At 36.5% G+C, this 14,213-nt stretch overlaps 1 protein-coding gene across 3 annotated transcripts in view; it reads right to left on the reverse strand.

Moving 5' to 3' along the window:
* INTS2 (integrator complex subunit 2) overlaps nt 1-14,213 on the reverse strand; it is a 60,504-nt gene that overhangs the window by 38,966 nt on the left and 7,325 nt on the right. For all 3 annotated transcript variants that reach the window (XM_042915865.1, XM_042915863.1, XM_042915866.1), the window contains exons 6-11: nt 10,671-10,801; nt 10,267-10,440; nt 6,667-6,893; nt 4,424-4,549; nt 349-420; nt 151-265 (exon numbers count right to left, since the gene is read on the reverse strand). In XM_042915865.1, coding sequence (XP_042771799.1) covers nt 151-265; nt 349-420; nt 4,424-4,549; nt 6,667-6,893; nt 10,267-10,440; nt 10,671-10,801 — 845 coding nt within the window. The remainder of the gene's footprint in view (nt 1-150; nt 266-348; nt 421-4,423; nt 4,550-6,666; nt 6,894-10,266; nt 10,441-10,670; nt 10,802-14,213) is intronic.

Consider the following 14,213-nt stretch of genomic DNA (forward strand, 5'->3'; position numbering starts at 1 on the left):
AAATGTTTTCAAAACATATATTTTTTCCTGATAAAATTTCAAACTATTAAACTAAAATTACTTCAAAATGGAAACAAAATATACTGTACACTACAAGAAAATGCCCCACCTAGAAACACCTTCCTTAGAAAGAAGATAAAAGAAAATTACCTTCATCCCCAAAGTGGAACAGACCAAGTCAATGATAGCACTAAGCTGGTTGCTATGAAAGTACATAGCAACCAATAACAACATCTCCCCAAAAGAAGCAGAGACGCCAGATGTACTGTTGAAACAAAAAAGAAAATATGAATTTCCAAAAAGAAGTTAAGAAAAACTTACTAACTGAAACAAATGGAGTCACCTTACCTTTCAAAATATGCTTCTTCTTTTATCATCCAACTTAGCCACACTACCATTAGCTGCTCCTGTTCAGGTGTACTATATAAAACATGAAAAAGTCAATGGTTTATCAGAGATACTAGCATAAGAATGAGAAAGCATTCTGGAATTATTTTTTAGTAGATAGTATTTTTTCCTTCGCTATTTTGAAATATCAATTTAAATTAACTCCTTGTTGAAATGGCTATTACCTGTCACTGAAATAATGAAGTAGTTCCAGAGATGAAGAATAAGGGCCTTTGCTTTTCTTTATGAATGTGAACAGTCAAACCCTCTCAAAGTTTTAATTACTGCATTTACAAGTTGGAGAAAGTGAACTTCCTCACATTTTTTGAAAAGCAAAGACCTTTTGGATTTAAAATGTTAGAAAAACTGCATTAACAGCTGATATTTCATATAGAAAAAAATCTAGTGTTAAAACAATCACCAAAAAGTCACAAACTGAGTATGAGATCAGTAACAAGGTAATTAAAATTTAATTTTGAAAAATTTTGAGCAGACGGGTGCCTGGATGCTTCCGTTTGTTGAGTGTCTGACTCTTGATTTCAGGTCAGGTCATGATCCTAAGTTGTGGGATTGAGCCCCACGTCACGCTCTGTGCTGAGCATGGAGCCTGCTTGAAATTCTCTCTCTCTTCCTCTGCCCCTCTCCCCTGTTTGTGCTCTCTCTCTCTCTCTTTCAAATAAATAAAATGAAAAAAAAACTTTTTGTAAAAAACATTTTGAGCAGAACTCAAAACTATAGAGAAATAAGAGAGCACTATTCAAAAAAAAAAGAAAAAGAAAAAAGAGGCATGGGCTCATCACACATAAAAAATGATTATAAAAACATACCAACAATGACTTTTTAAAAGGGAATTCCTAGATTTACATCGAAAGGTACAAGTCAACTTTGACTTGTGAAAATAATTTGCATTGATTTTCTTCTACTTCATTGCGGTATAAATGGATAAAACAAAAGCAACTGAAAAGCCTGATAACCCAAGTAAAGAAAATTTAAAAGGTGAGTCTCAACTCTACATAAATCATTGCTCTAAAAAAAGACAGTATTATGTGGTAGAAAGATAATAGCCTTTAGAGCATGGCAGACCTCAGTAGGAATCCTCTCTCTGTTAATCTCAAACAAGAAATGTAAATGATCCTTCTGAACTTTAGCTCTCCTATCCAAAAATACAAGTAAAAATACCCACCTTTTAAAAGTAATGAAGATTAGAGATAATGTTTAGAAATTACTTCAGGAAAAGAGAAATCACGTCATTTTATTACCTAATTTCACACCCTCCTAAAACCCCAAACTACATTAAAGGGATTTTCCTAAAAGGCATAAATGCATATGATGATGACGATGGACAACAACACAGAATACTGGAAGCAAGAGAACATATGGAAGAGTGGTAACTGATTCAGCAGATGCAAGAAAGCAGAATACTCAACTGGCAGGAAGGAAAAGCCAATCCACTTTATACCACAGAATCCCCAAAGAGCTTAGGAACTGACAGCTCCAGGCAGTTCTAGGAGGAAGAGTGAAGACACAGCCTAAATTAAAAAGGTCAACAGTCTATATAAGTAGTAGACCTCCAGATCACCTCCTCCATTCTACACAATTAGATGAATCCCCCTCCCCCAGCAGAGAGAAGACTGAAGATTTATGCTCTGGAGATGGTAAAAGAAGGTGTCTTTGAACTAAGGGACAACCAGGGATATCTGAAGCACCGTTCAAAATGTAGGAGAATTAAGTGAATGATTAAACTACAAGCTTAGTTCCCTAACCCTCATTTTTTAACTTTGCTTATGGGTTTCTTGTCAGGCCTTTACTCTCTACACAAGACAAAAGTCTCCTCTAAGAATATGATAAGTTTCCCAAAGAGCTACCTATACATTAAAAGATTCTAATCTGCTTATCAGTTTCCTACTTATATTTATTTATTTATTTATTTATTTTCCTACTTATATTTGTATTTAAATATAAACAATCAAGAATTATCAAGCCCCTGGGGCGCCTGGCTGGCTCAGTCATTAGAGCACGTGACTCTTGATCTGGGTTGTGAGTTCAAGCCCCATGCTGGGCATGGAGCCCACGAAAGAAAGAAAAAGAAAGAAGGAAAGAAAGAAAGAAAGAAAGAAAGAAAGAAAGAAAGAAAGAAAGAAAGAAAGAGGAAGGAAGGAAGGGAGGGAGGGAGGGAGGGAGGGAGGGAGGGAGGAAGGAAGGAAGGAAGAAAATAGAGACTTATCAAACCCTTGAAAAAACTTTCTAACTTGAAAAATAGAGACCAAAAAAAAGCAGGAAAAAAAAACTTAGAAAAGAAACAGTACTAATAAAATCTCTTCAGTCATTATGATTAGTATCAGAGAAAGCATGCCACTGTGAAGCTACTATACAGAAGAAATAACCAGAAAACAAACAAGACTCTTAGATATCAAAAACTACAGAGGATTAAAAGTTGAAAAAAAATCTTAGAAGGTAGAATGAACAGTATCTTTTCAGAGTGAGAAAAACGTTCTAAAATTTGGATTGTGGTGATGGTTGTACAACTTTGTAAATACACGTAAATCTATTAAATCATAAACTTTAAAATGGGTGAATTTTATGGTATGTGAATGGTCTTTCAATAAAGCTGTTTTTTGAAAAAAGGAGAACAAGACAAAGATAAGGAAAACAGGAAAGGATAAGAAAATAAGATAATCATTTCAGGAAATCCAATATCTAAGTAAGGGAAGGTTTTGGACAGAAAAAAAAAGCCATTTGGAACATTACCAACAAATTAGCTTAACAAAATTTCCTAGATTAAAGGACATGAGTTCCCAGGTTGAAAGGGTTTAATGAATATCTACGACAACAGACAAAAACAGACCCACACTAAGGCTTATCATCCAAAAAATTTCAAAACTCTATGGACAAAAAGTTAATCCTCCATGTTTCCATATTTTTAAAAAAACAGGCTACACAAAAAACAAGAATCAGAATGTCATCAGACTTCTCATCAGCAACACTGGAAGTCAGAAGACAATGAAATGACACTTTCAAAATTCTCAAAGGAAATTACTTCCAGCTTCAAATTCTAAACTCTATGAAACTTAATCATGTCAGAATTAAGACATTGTCAGAAATACCCAGTCTCAAAATAACTGACCTCCCACATATCGATTCTAAACAAGCAAAATGAGAAAACAATTAAAAGAAGGACATATGAGATGCAGGAAACAGGAAATCCAAAAAAGGAGACATGAAGCAAGTTGTGAAAATAATAATGAAGAGCAATTCCAGGATAAGAGCTGTGTACCAGATGCAGAGGTAACCAGTTCAGACTGGAGCCAGTTAGGAGGAGAGATTTCCTTAGAAATACCTTGGGAGGTATTCTTGGAAATGCTTTGGGAAATATCTTGGGAGGAGGTTAAGATTGGCAGAGAGTATGAGGTTCCATTAATGTAAGTACAAAGAATAAAGAACAAATGAAAACAAAATACAGGATAATTATTAATGCAAAAAGCAAGTTTTGCAGAAGAAAAATAATCATCTATTACATGGTTGAGCTCCCAATAGTATTATATGAACAACTAAGTATTTGCCAAAGCAAAATTGCAATATAACTGTACTAGGAGAATGGGAAGATGGGAAGGACATATAGATGTGCTAGGGGGAAAAGAAGAAAGGAGAACTAATTATTCATCTTTCATACACAATAGGAAATCAACAATTATTCCTAAAATTGAAAAATCAAGATCAAAATATAGCAAATACAAACACAGTATTTAAAGATATGGAAGTAAAAAAACAAAACAATCCACTAAAAGAACTGAAAGTTGCCTGAGGGAAGGGGAAACAGGAAGTAAGGGAATTTGCCTTAACAAATGTTGAAGAACTATTATGACTCTTTAACTGGCATACAATTGATGCTATTGACACCATTTACTAAAAGATAATACCACTGTCTATCCCTAGACCAATTTTTTTTAGTACACTCCTAATTAATGCTATACATGCATTTTAATAGGCAAACAAAATCAGACCTTCAGAAAATAGAGCAACCTATATAGTAAAGTACCTGACAAGTGTAGAAAAGGCCAGTAGCATACAAAAGGAAAGCGAAACAAAGCGAACCCCAGCCGGTGTAGCAGGAGGACGGCTTGTCATCAACTGCAGTAATTGCTCAGCTTCTTCCTCAGTTGGTCTAAAAAATGAATATATTATTAGGCTTTACTCTTCTTAGTTGAGAGAGGAAGGAAGAAGAAGGGACTTCCCAAACAGTTTAACTTTTCAGATATGAATTCTGATCTTTATAAAGATACCTCATATTTATAAAGTCTTTAAGATCTTAAGTCATTAAAAGCAAAACTGTTGCACTTACAACCAGTGCTTTTCCTCAGATACAAATACACACAATCCTCACTCGGCAGAGTAGTATGGGACCATAAAAATAACCATTCAGGGGTGCCTGGGAGGCTCAGTCGGTTAAGCATCCAACTCTTGATTTCAGCTCAGGTCATGATCTCATGGTTTGTGAGTTCGGGCCCTGCATTGGACTCCACACTGATAGTGTGGAGCCTGCTTGGGATTCTCTCTCTTCCTCTCTCTCTCTCTCTCTGCCCCTCCCCTGCTCACTCTCACTCACATTTTCTCTCTAAAATAAATGAACTTTAAAAAAAAGTGTAAAAAATATATCATAAAACGTCAAAACATTAAAAACCTCCTCTCAGTCATAATACATAGGGAAATGGAAAAAATAGCAAAGTAATATTTACATAGCACTCTGTAATTGAAAATATTACAAACACTGGGAATTAAAGTGTTTTCTTTGTAAAAAAAAATTTGTCAGTAGTTTGAATAGCCCTTGCCTTCTTTTCATTCTATATATCATAATGTGGAGTGAACCTCTTTCTTAATCCTTGATGAATTGTCATAGCCCTTTTTAAGTTTGAATCTGATTCCAACATTTTATTCTTTGTTATGTTCAGTCATGAAAAATCCTTTAAGGTGAAGATTTTTGCCAGCATCACTTCCTCTGGGACTTCATCCTTTTTCCACAATGACTTTCTTCATGCATGTTGACAAGGGCACCTTTACTAAGTTCGTGGGATACATATCTAGTGTTTCTCAAATGGCAGCAGTGTTAACATCATCACAGTCAGCTATTTCTTCTATTTATGTTTGGTTCAAATGTCACTTTCAGTGTTACCACCTTTTGTTTCTTTGCTACATTTTCATCTTTCTTGGCCGATTCCTTCTTTCAATTATTTTCCTCAAATGACACGAGACAAGGTGTCACTGAGAGACAAGGTGACAGTTCAACTATGCATTTTGTTGTATGTTCACCAACCGAATAATAGATTGGCAGTGACCAGTCGCCAACAACTTTAAACGACATGATGTGATTAGTCACTGATCATGATGTACATCTGTTATTTACATAATGACTTGGGCTTGAAGAGCTCTCAGCAAAGTTTGTACTTTATACAATTATTTGGCTAATGTATCATAGTAACTGATACATTAGTTGTTGAGGGAGCAGTGTTATTTAACTAAGCCAACACTAAGTGTGGTAAGTGAAATCCAGACTTATCAGAGACATGCAAAGTGAGGACTGTATATGTAACAATTGAGGACATTACTCAAAAGGATGTAGTGCATTGACTAACTAAGAAATCTTGTGCTTAATAATCACAACATATTGGGGCGCCGGGTGGCTCAGTTGGTTAAGCATCCGACTTCAGCTCAGGTCATGATCTCGTGGTTAGTGAATTCAAGCCCCGTGTTGGGCTCTGTGCTGACAGCTCAGAGCCTGGAGCCTGCTTTGAATTCTGTGTCTCCCTCTCTTTCTGCCCCTCCCCTGCTTATACTCTCTCTCTGTCTCTCAAAAATAAATAAATGTTAAAAATAAATGAATAAATATAATCACAATATATCTATTTTAAATAATTTATGATTTCAGTTGTGAAAGGAAACACAGGAGAGATTTACTTCAACTAGCTACATGGGCTAGGTAAAGCATCACTCACAGATCATTCACTATAGTCATGTCAAGCTGTGTTAAAGTCATACATTTCTTAAACTGCTCTGGCCCTTCCCATATTCACATAATACTATTTACAATCTGACAAAAATAGATGGATACATCCCACCTAGGAATGTTTTTGATATAAGGACTTCATTCTTGATATAAGCCAGCCTGCTACCTAAGCCCATTAGAAAACCCAAATCCTCTGAATAAAAGGCCTTTGGCTCGCTTTCTTGGAATTAAAAACAAGAAAATAAAATAATAAAAAGGTAAAATATCAAATTATTGAATACTTGAGTCCAGCGATCCCCATCAAAGCACAGTACAGACGTAAGAGTGCACTGGCTTTCACAACATGCTCTTCTTTCAGCCCCGAATACACAGACACATTGGGCTCCATCTCCACATCAGCTTCTTCCACAATGCGGGTACTTCTTACTGTGGGAAGAATGCCCATCAACTCCAGAAGAAGCTGCCTTCTCATTTGCCAAAGGACAGAACTACTGGTCTCTCTTTTTCTCTGTAAAAAATATAGAGCATGGAGCACTTACCAAGTCAAAAGGACATTCAAACAAAGCTCCCCAGTTAAACACTTGAAATTGACCCTTTTTTTTTTTTAATTTTTTTTTTTAACGTTTATTTATTTTTGAGACAGAGAGAGACAGAGCATGAACAGGGGAGGGGCAGAGAGAGAGGGAGACACAGAATCGGAAGCAGGCTCCAGGCTCTGAGCCATCAGCCCAGAGCCCAACGCAGGGCTCGAACTCACGGACCGCGAGATCGTGACCTGAGCCGAAGTCGGACGCTCAACCGACTGAGCCACCCAGGCGCCCCGAAATTGACCCTTTTGAAGAGCCTGTTGTAACTGTAGAATCTCATTTTAACCAACTGATTAAAAACTGAAAATTCACTGATTCATTTGAAGAACACTCTATTCACACTAATCCAGATTGGCTATACAGAAAACACTAAGTTAATGACAATTTGAACTGTAAAATGTCATTTAAATACTTTCAAATACATAATGACTAACTAACAGAGTCATATGTAATACAGTAGAAAGTGCTCACATCTTGGAGACAGGACATCTTGGGTTTAAACAAAGCTTTGCTATTAACTATGTACACTTAACTCTCTGAACTCCAATGTCCTTAATGACAAGGAAATGAATATTAATAATATTTAACTCCTGGGGTGCATGGGTGGCTCAGGTTGAGTATCTGACTCGATTTTGGCTTAGGTCATGATCTCACAGTTGGCATTGGGCTCTGCGTGACACTGTGGAGGCTGCTTGGGATTCTCTCTCTCCCTCTCTCTCTGCCCCTGTCCCACTGGCTCGCTCTCTCTCTGTCTCTGTCTCTCTCTCTCTCAAAATAAATAAGTAAATGCTAAAAAATAATAATAGTAATATTTAACTCCAGGGCTGTTGTAATGAGGAGTTTATAAGTCTATCACCCTCATAGTTCTTGAGGCAGGGATAACATCTTAGTCATCTATTACTTGGCAGGGCCTAACATTGTGCCTGACATATAGCAAGCATACAGTATCTGTTAAATAGATGAAAGAATGAACAAAGGTAACACATATGAAAGCAGTTCTAAATTGTAAAGAACTAGGCAGATGTCAGTTATTATTTTTAAAATGGTTCTAAGTAAAATATGATAAACCTGCTTTAATAACATTAGCTTCAAATAAGAAAAATTTACTGCACATAAAGGACAATCACAAACAAGAGGAGCATACCAAAGTGCTTAACACAGTGCATATAGAAGGTACGCAATAAATGTTAACTTCCCCTTAAAAATCAAGGCTTAAAACTAGTTCTCAAATGGGCTAGAAATAAAGTAGAACTTGTCTACAGAAAAGTATGGTGAGCCAGCAGCATAAAAAATAGGCTAGTGGGAACACCTGGATGGCTTAGCCATTTAAGCATCTGACTCAATTTCAGCTCTGGTCATGTTCTCACAGTTTGTGAGTTTGAACCCTGCACTGGACTCTGCAATGATGGTGTGGAGCCTGCCTGGGATTCTCTCTTTCCCTCTCTCTCTCAAAAGCAACAAATAAACTTAAAAAATATATAGGCTGGAGGACTAAGCAGTACATATGCTACCGTCTAATTCATTGACATCAACAAGATAAAAGTCAGTCTGCATAGATTCCTTCATAGAGATTCTTTTCAGAGTTACCATGAAATGTTCTTTGAAAAAGTGAAATATTTTGCAACTTAAAAACTGTTGCAAAATATAATATATATTCATCAATAGATGAATGAAAAAATAAAATGTAGTATGTACATACAATGGAATATTATTCAGCCTTGAAAAGGAAGTGCTGATTCATGCTACAACATGCATGGACTTTGAAAACATAGAACAAGCCAAACCTAAAAAGAGAAATATTGTGTGACTCCACTTATATGAGGTACCTAGAATAGTCAAATTCATAGAGGCAGAAAGTAGAAAGAAGTTATCAGGGGCTGAAAGAAAGGAGAAATAGGGAATTATTGTTTAATGGGTACAGAGTTTCTGTTAGAGATGATGAAAAAGTGCTGAAAATGAAGAGTGGTGATGGTTGCAATATATTGTGAATGTAATTAATGCCACAGAACTATACACTTAAAAATGATTAAAACAGTAAATTTTATATCATGTATATTTTACCATAATAAAAAAAGATACATATTAAAATTATAGACTATAATAACAACTTATTTTGATGACCTATTCTCATGGATCTGTCCCAGAACCCTAGAGATTCCCAAAACTCTTTCAGAGTCCAGAGGTTAAAAATATCTCCTTAAACATTATTTGCCTTTTCTACCCTCATTTTCTCACAAGCGTACAACACAGTTTTCCAAATGTTCAACTAAGCCAGACATTAAAGAGATTTGCAAACATATAAAACAATACACTTCTCACTAAGTTTTTTTTTTTAATATGGTTATTTTTCATTAAAAATATGTTCACATTTAATAGGGTTATTATTAAAAAGTTATTTTTGCCATTTTTAAAGAATTAGGTAAGTATTTCATAATCTTCAGTTTTATTTCTAATATCATGAATATCAATAGTAAAAAAGCACATAAATAAAAGCCCTTTGGTACCTTCAGTGATTTAAAATGTCAGGAGGTCCTAAGACTAAAAGTGTGAGAAGCACTGGTCTAATGACATCATTCTAAAAGTGTTTCTTCCTCTTTTACTAGTTGCCAAAATATCCTGATTCCTAGCCTATAAATATTATTTTTTTATTTTTTATTTTTTAAAATTTACATCCAAATTAGTTAGCATATAGTGCAACAATGATTTCAGGAGTAGATTCCTTAGTGCCCCTTACCCGTTTAGCCCATCCTCCCTCCCACAACCCCTCCAGTAAACCTCACTTTGTTCTCCATATTTATGAGTCTCTTCTGTTTTGTACCCCTCCTGTTTTTATATTATTTTTGTTTCCTTTCCCTTATGTTCATCTGTTTTGCCTCTTAAAGTCCTCATGAGTGAAGTCATATGATTTTTGTCTAATTTCTCTAATTTCACTTAGCATAATACCCTCCAGTTCCATCCACGTAGTTGCAAATGGCAAGATTTCATTCTTTTTGATTGCCGAATAATACTCCATTGTATGTATATGTGTGTGTGTGTGTGTGTGTGTGCGTACACACACATACATATATATATATATATATATACACACCACATTTTTTTTTATCCATTCATCCATCGATGGACATTTGGGCTCTTTCCATACTTTGGGTATTGTTGATAATGCTGCTATAAACATGGGGGTGCATGTGTCTCTTTGAAACAGCACACCTGTATCCCATGGATAAATGCCTAATAGTGCAATTGCTGGGTTGTAGGGTAGTTCTAATTTTAGCCTATAAATATTTTTAATCTCACCTGCTGTCCATTTCGGATAAAAGTTCCAAACCAAGTCCGGACTTTTGCATTTGTTCCAAGAAGCAAACCACTAACAAAACAAACCAAGTCACTCACTCCATCTTCACTAGCTTCATTTTTAGTATGATCCAATGTCAAAGCCACTCCAAGGCCTGGCAAGTGACATTCTTCTACCTAACACAGCAAAGAAAACAAACTGAACTCAATCTCATAAGGAAAAGAGCCGGGACACTTCAGTGTTTAGATGTTTTAAAGCTTTTAAAGTTTAGAGGAGGACATATCACAAAACACAAAAACCCAGAAAGGAAAGTAATTCCAAATCTCTACAAGATTCTCAAATCATCTTGGGAAAGTTCCTGGTCATAATACAAAGGCTTCTGTCTTATAAAAATAATATCTCTTACCACCATGCCTCGGACCTTGAGGGCCTGAGAAGGATTCATTTTACATAAGAAGCGTAGGGCATCTGTCCTGCGCCTTCCTCCAAGACTTTCCTCATCTTGTCGTTCTCCATTTTTTATGAGACCCCTACAAACTGAACATTTAATACCCTCTATTACTTTAAGCTTTTAAGTAGAATGTTAAAAAGAATTTCTTCAGTCTTTGAATTAATCATTTATGCGGAATAGACACTATAGAAGAAAATCATCAGGGAATTTGAAAGCATAGCAAAAGAAACTGGTCAAAATAAAGCAAAGAGTGAAAAGAGACAAAATGAACAGTGACCTGTGGTGCAATACCAAGTAGTCAAATATAATTAGGGTCTCAGAAAGAAAAACTGAATGGAAAACAAAAATATATTTGAAGAAATTTTTCTGAATTTGATAAAAACTATAAAACCAGAAGTTCAATAAACTTCAAGCAGGATAAACACAAAGAAATAATATTGAGATCCATCATAAGCAAATTTCTGAAAACCAGTGGAAAAGAGAAAATCTTAAAAGCAGCCACAAAGAAAAGACAAATAAAAGCAGCCAGAGGTAAACAGAAACATATACAGAGCAACAGAAATCAAAACTACCACAGACAATATAACAACATCTTTAAAGAGCTAAAAGAAGGGGAGGGGCACCTGGTTGGCTCAGTTGGTTAAGCATCCAACTTCAACTCAGGTCATGATCTCACAGTTCGTGGGTTTGAGCCCCACGTCAGGCTCTGTGCTGACAGCTCAGAGCCTAGAGCCTGCTTCGGGTTCTGTGTCTCCCTCTCTCTCTGCTCCTCCCCTGTTCACACTCTGTCTCTCTCTGTCTCTCTCAAAAATAAATATTAAAAAAAAATTTAAACCCAACAACAATAAAGAAATGTAAATGCCAAGAAAATAATTAAGCAAAGACATAAAGCTAATATGACAGTAGTTGAGATTAAATGGAATCCCAAAAAATTTCAATCCAAAGGAAGAAAGGAAAAGAAGAAAAAGGAAGCAAATAACAAGATGATACACTTAAATCTAACTACCACAATAATCACATTGAATGATCTACATAAATGGTCTAAATACTCCAAAAGCAGAGACTGCAACTAAGTTTTTTTAAAAAACAAGATTCAACTATACTTGTCTATAAGAAACCCACCTTAAAGATAGACTTTTTTTTAATTTTTTTTATACATTTATTTATTTTTGATAGACAAAGGGAGACAGAGCACAAGTGAGGAAGGGGCAGAGAGAGAAGGAGACACAGAATCCGAAGTAGGCTCCAGGCTCTGAGCTGTCAGCACAGAGCCTGACGTGGGGCTCGAACTCACAAACCGCGAGATCATGACCTGAGCGGAAGTCGGACGCTTAACCAACTGAGCCACCCAGGTGCCCCAAGATACAGATTTTTTTAAAGATGGATATATACCATACAAACACTAATTGTAAGCTGCTATGACTGTATTAATGAAGTACACTTCAAAAGAAGGTATATTACCAAGGATAAAGAAGAATATTTTATAATGAAAAAGGCTTAATTCATCATAATGATATAACAATCCTAAATGTACATGGACCCAATCATAGCTTCAGAATTAATGAAGCAGGGCTTCTGGGTGGCTCAGTTGGTTGAGAATCCAATTCTTGATGTCATCTCAGATCATGATTCCAGGGTGGTGGGATTGAGCCCCTCACCAGGCTCTGCGCTGAGTGTGGAGTCTGCTTAAGATTCTTTCTCTCCCGGGGGGTGCCTTTCTCTCACGGGGGGTGCCAGTTGGTTGAGCGTCTGACTTTGGCTTAGGTCATGATCTCGCAGTTCACAGGTTCAAGCCCCGTGTCGGGCTGTGTTCTGATGGCTCAGAGCCTGGAGCCTGCTTTGGATTCTGTGTCTCCCTCTCTCTCTGCCCCTTCCCAGCTCATGCTCTGTCTCTCAAAAATGAATAAGCATTAAAAAAAAATTTTTTTTTAAAGATTCTTTCTCTCCCGGGAACCTGGGTGGCTCAGTCTTTAAGCTGACTTCAGCTCAAGTCATGATCTCACAGTTCATGAGTTCAAGTCCCACGTCGGGTAAGCTCATGCCCCACTTCAGGTGAGCTGGAGCCCCGCTTCAGGGGAACACAAGACCTGCTTTGGGTGAGTCCCACTTCTCTCTCTCTGCCTCTGCCCCTCCTGGGATTCTCTCTCTCTCTGCCCCTCACTCACTTATACCCTCTCTCTCTAAAAAAAAAAAAAAAAAAAGATTCTCTCTCTCTCTTCCTCCCCAGCCCGCATGCACACACTCTCTCTCTCAAAATAAAAAATAAAATAAAATATTTTTTAAAAATTGGTGAAGCAAAAACAAGATGAAAGTAGACATAGACAAATCCACAATTATGTTTGGAGACGTCAACATTCCTCTCTTAGTAACTGATAAACAATACAGACAGAAAATCAACAATAAGACAGTTTTTACAAAGAACTTTTACATACCTTATGATATATTCAATAAATCTCTTGGAAATATAAGAGAGGGGTACCTGGATGGCTCAGTCACTTAAGCATCTGACTTTGGCTCAGATCATGATCTCATCCTGCATCAGGCTCCCTGCTGTCAGTGCAGGGCCGGCTTTGGATCCTCAGTCCCCCTCTCTCTCTGCCCCTCCCCTGCTTGTGTCTCTCTCTCTCTCAAAAACAAACATTAAAAAAAAATGTAAGGGAAATGTTATTATTAATATCTCATTTTATAGAATGGAAGTATCTTGATGGAGATTACACAAAAAGTGAGTGACAAAACTAGAAATTACAACCGCCAGATCCAGTGCTTTTTCCTCTTTGGCTCCCAATTCACAACCTTGCTCAATGAATGTTTTTATTTTAATATCACACAGATCCAAACAATGTTCAATCAGTAGTAGTTTGAAACAGAGGTGGAAATTTTAGTTGATTTTCTGTTTTGACTCTATCCTTTTCTGTAAATTGACAACAATAAGGCTAAAAACCAAAGGGTTTGATTGCTGCTATTTCTGATTACTTATGCCTTGTATTGTATTCTGGCTAGTTCACAGACATGTCTTCTTCCCACTGCTCCATAAGCATAGGGCTATATCTTCTAGTTCTTTAGTATTTTTTACTGTCCTATTATTGCACTGGTGACTAAGGGCAAAAAAAAAAAATTTTGGGTTGCATTCTTTTTTTTAAGTTTATTTCAAGAGAGACAGAGACATTGTGAATGAGGGAGGGGCAGAGAGAGGGGGAGAAAGAGAATCCCGAGCAGGCACCATACTGTCAACACAGAGCCCAATGCAGGGCTCAAACACAAAACCGTGAGATCATGACCTGAGCTGAAACCAAGAGCTGGATGTTTAACCAACTGAGCCACCCAGGTACCCCTATTGCATACTTACCATATTTAAATTGATAATCTCAAAACAATTTTGAAATCTTCTAAACCCAATACTTCTACAATGAATACTCACTAATAAACTTTCCAGAGATAAAATCTCAAATGAAAGCCCATAAATATTTCTTTGTAGCTCAAAAAATAGGTCTTGAACCT

Source organism: Panthera leo, chromosome E1 (assembly GCF_018350215.1).
Source record: "Panthera leo isolate Ple1 chromosome E1, P.leo_Ple1_pat1.1, whole genome shotgun sequence".
NCBI lineage: Eukaryota > Metazoa > Chordata > Mammalia > Carnivora > Felidae > Panthera > Panthera leo.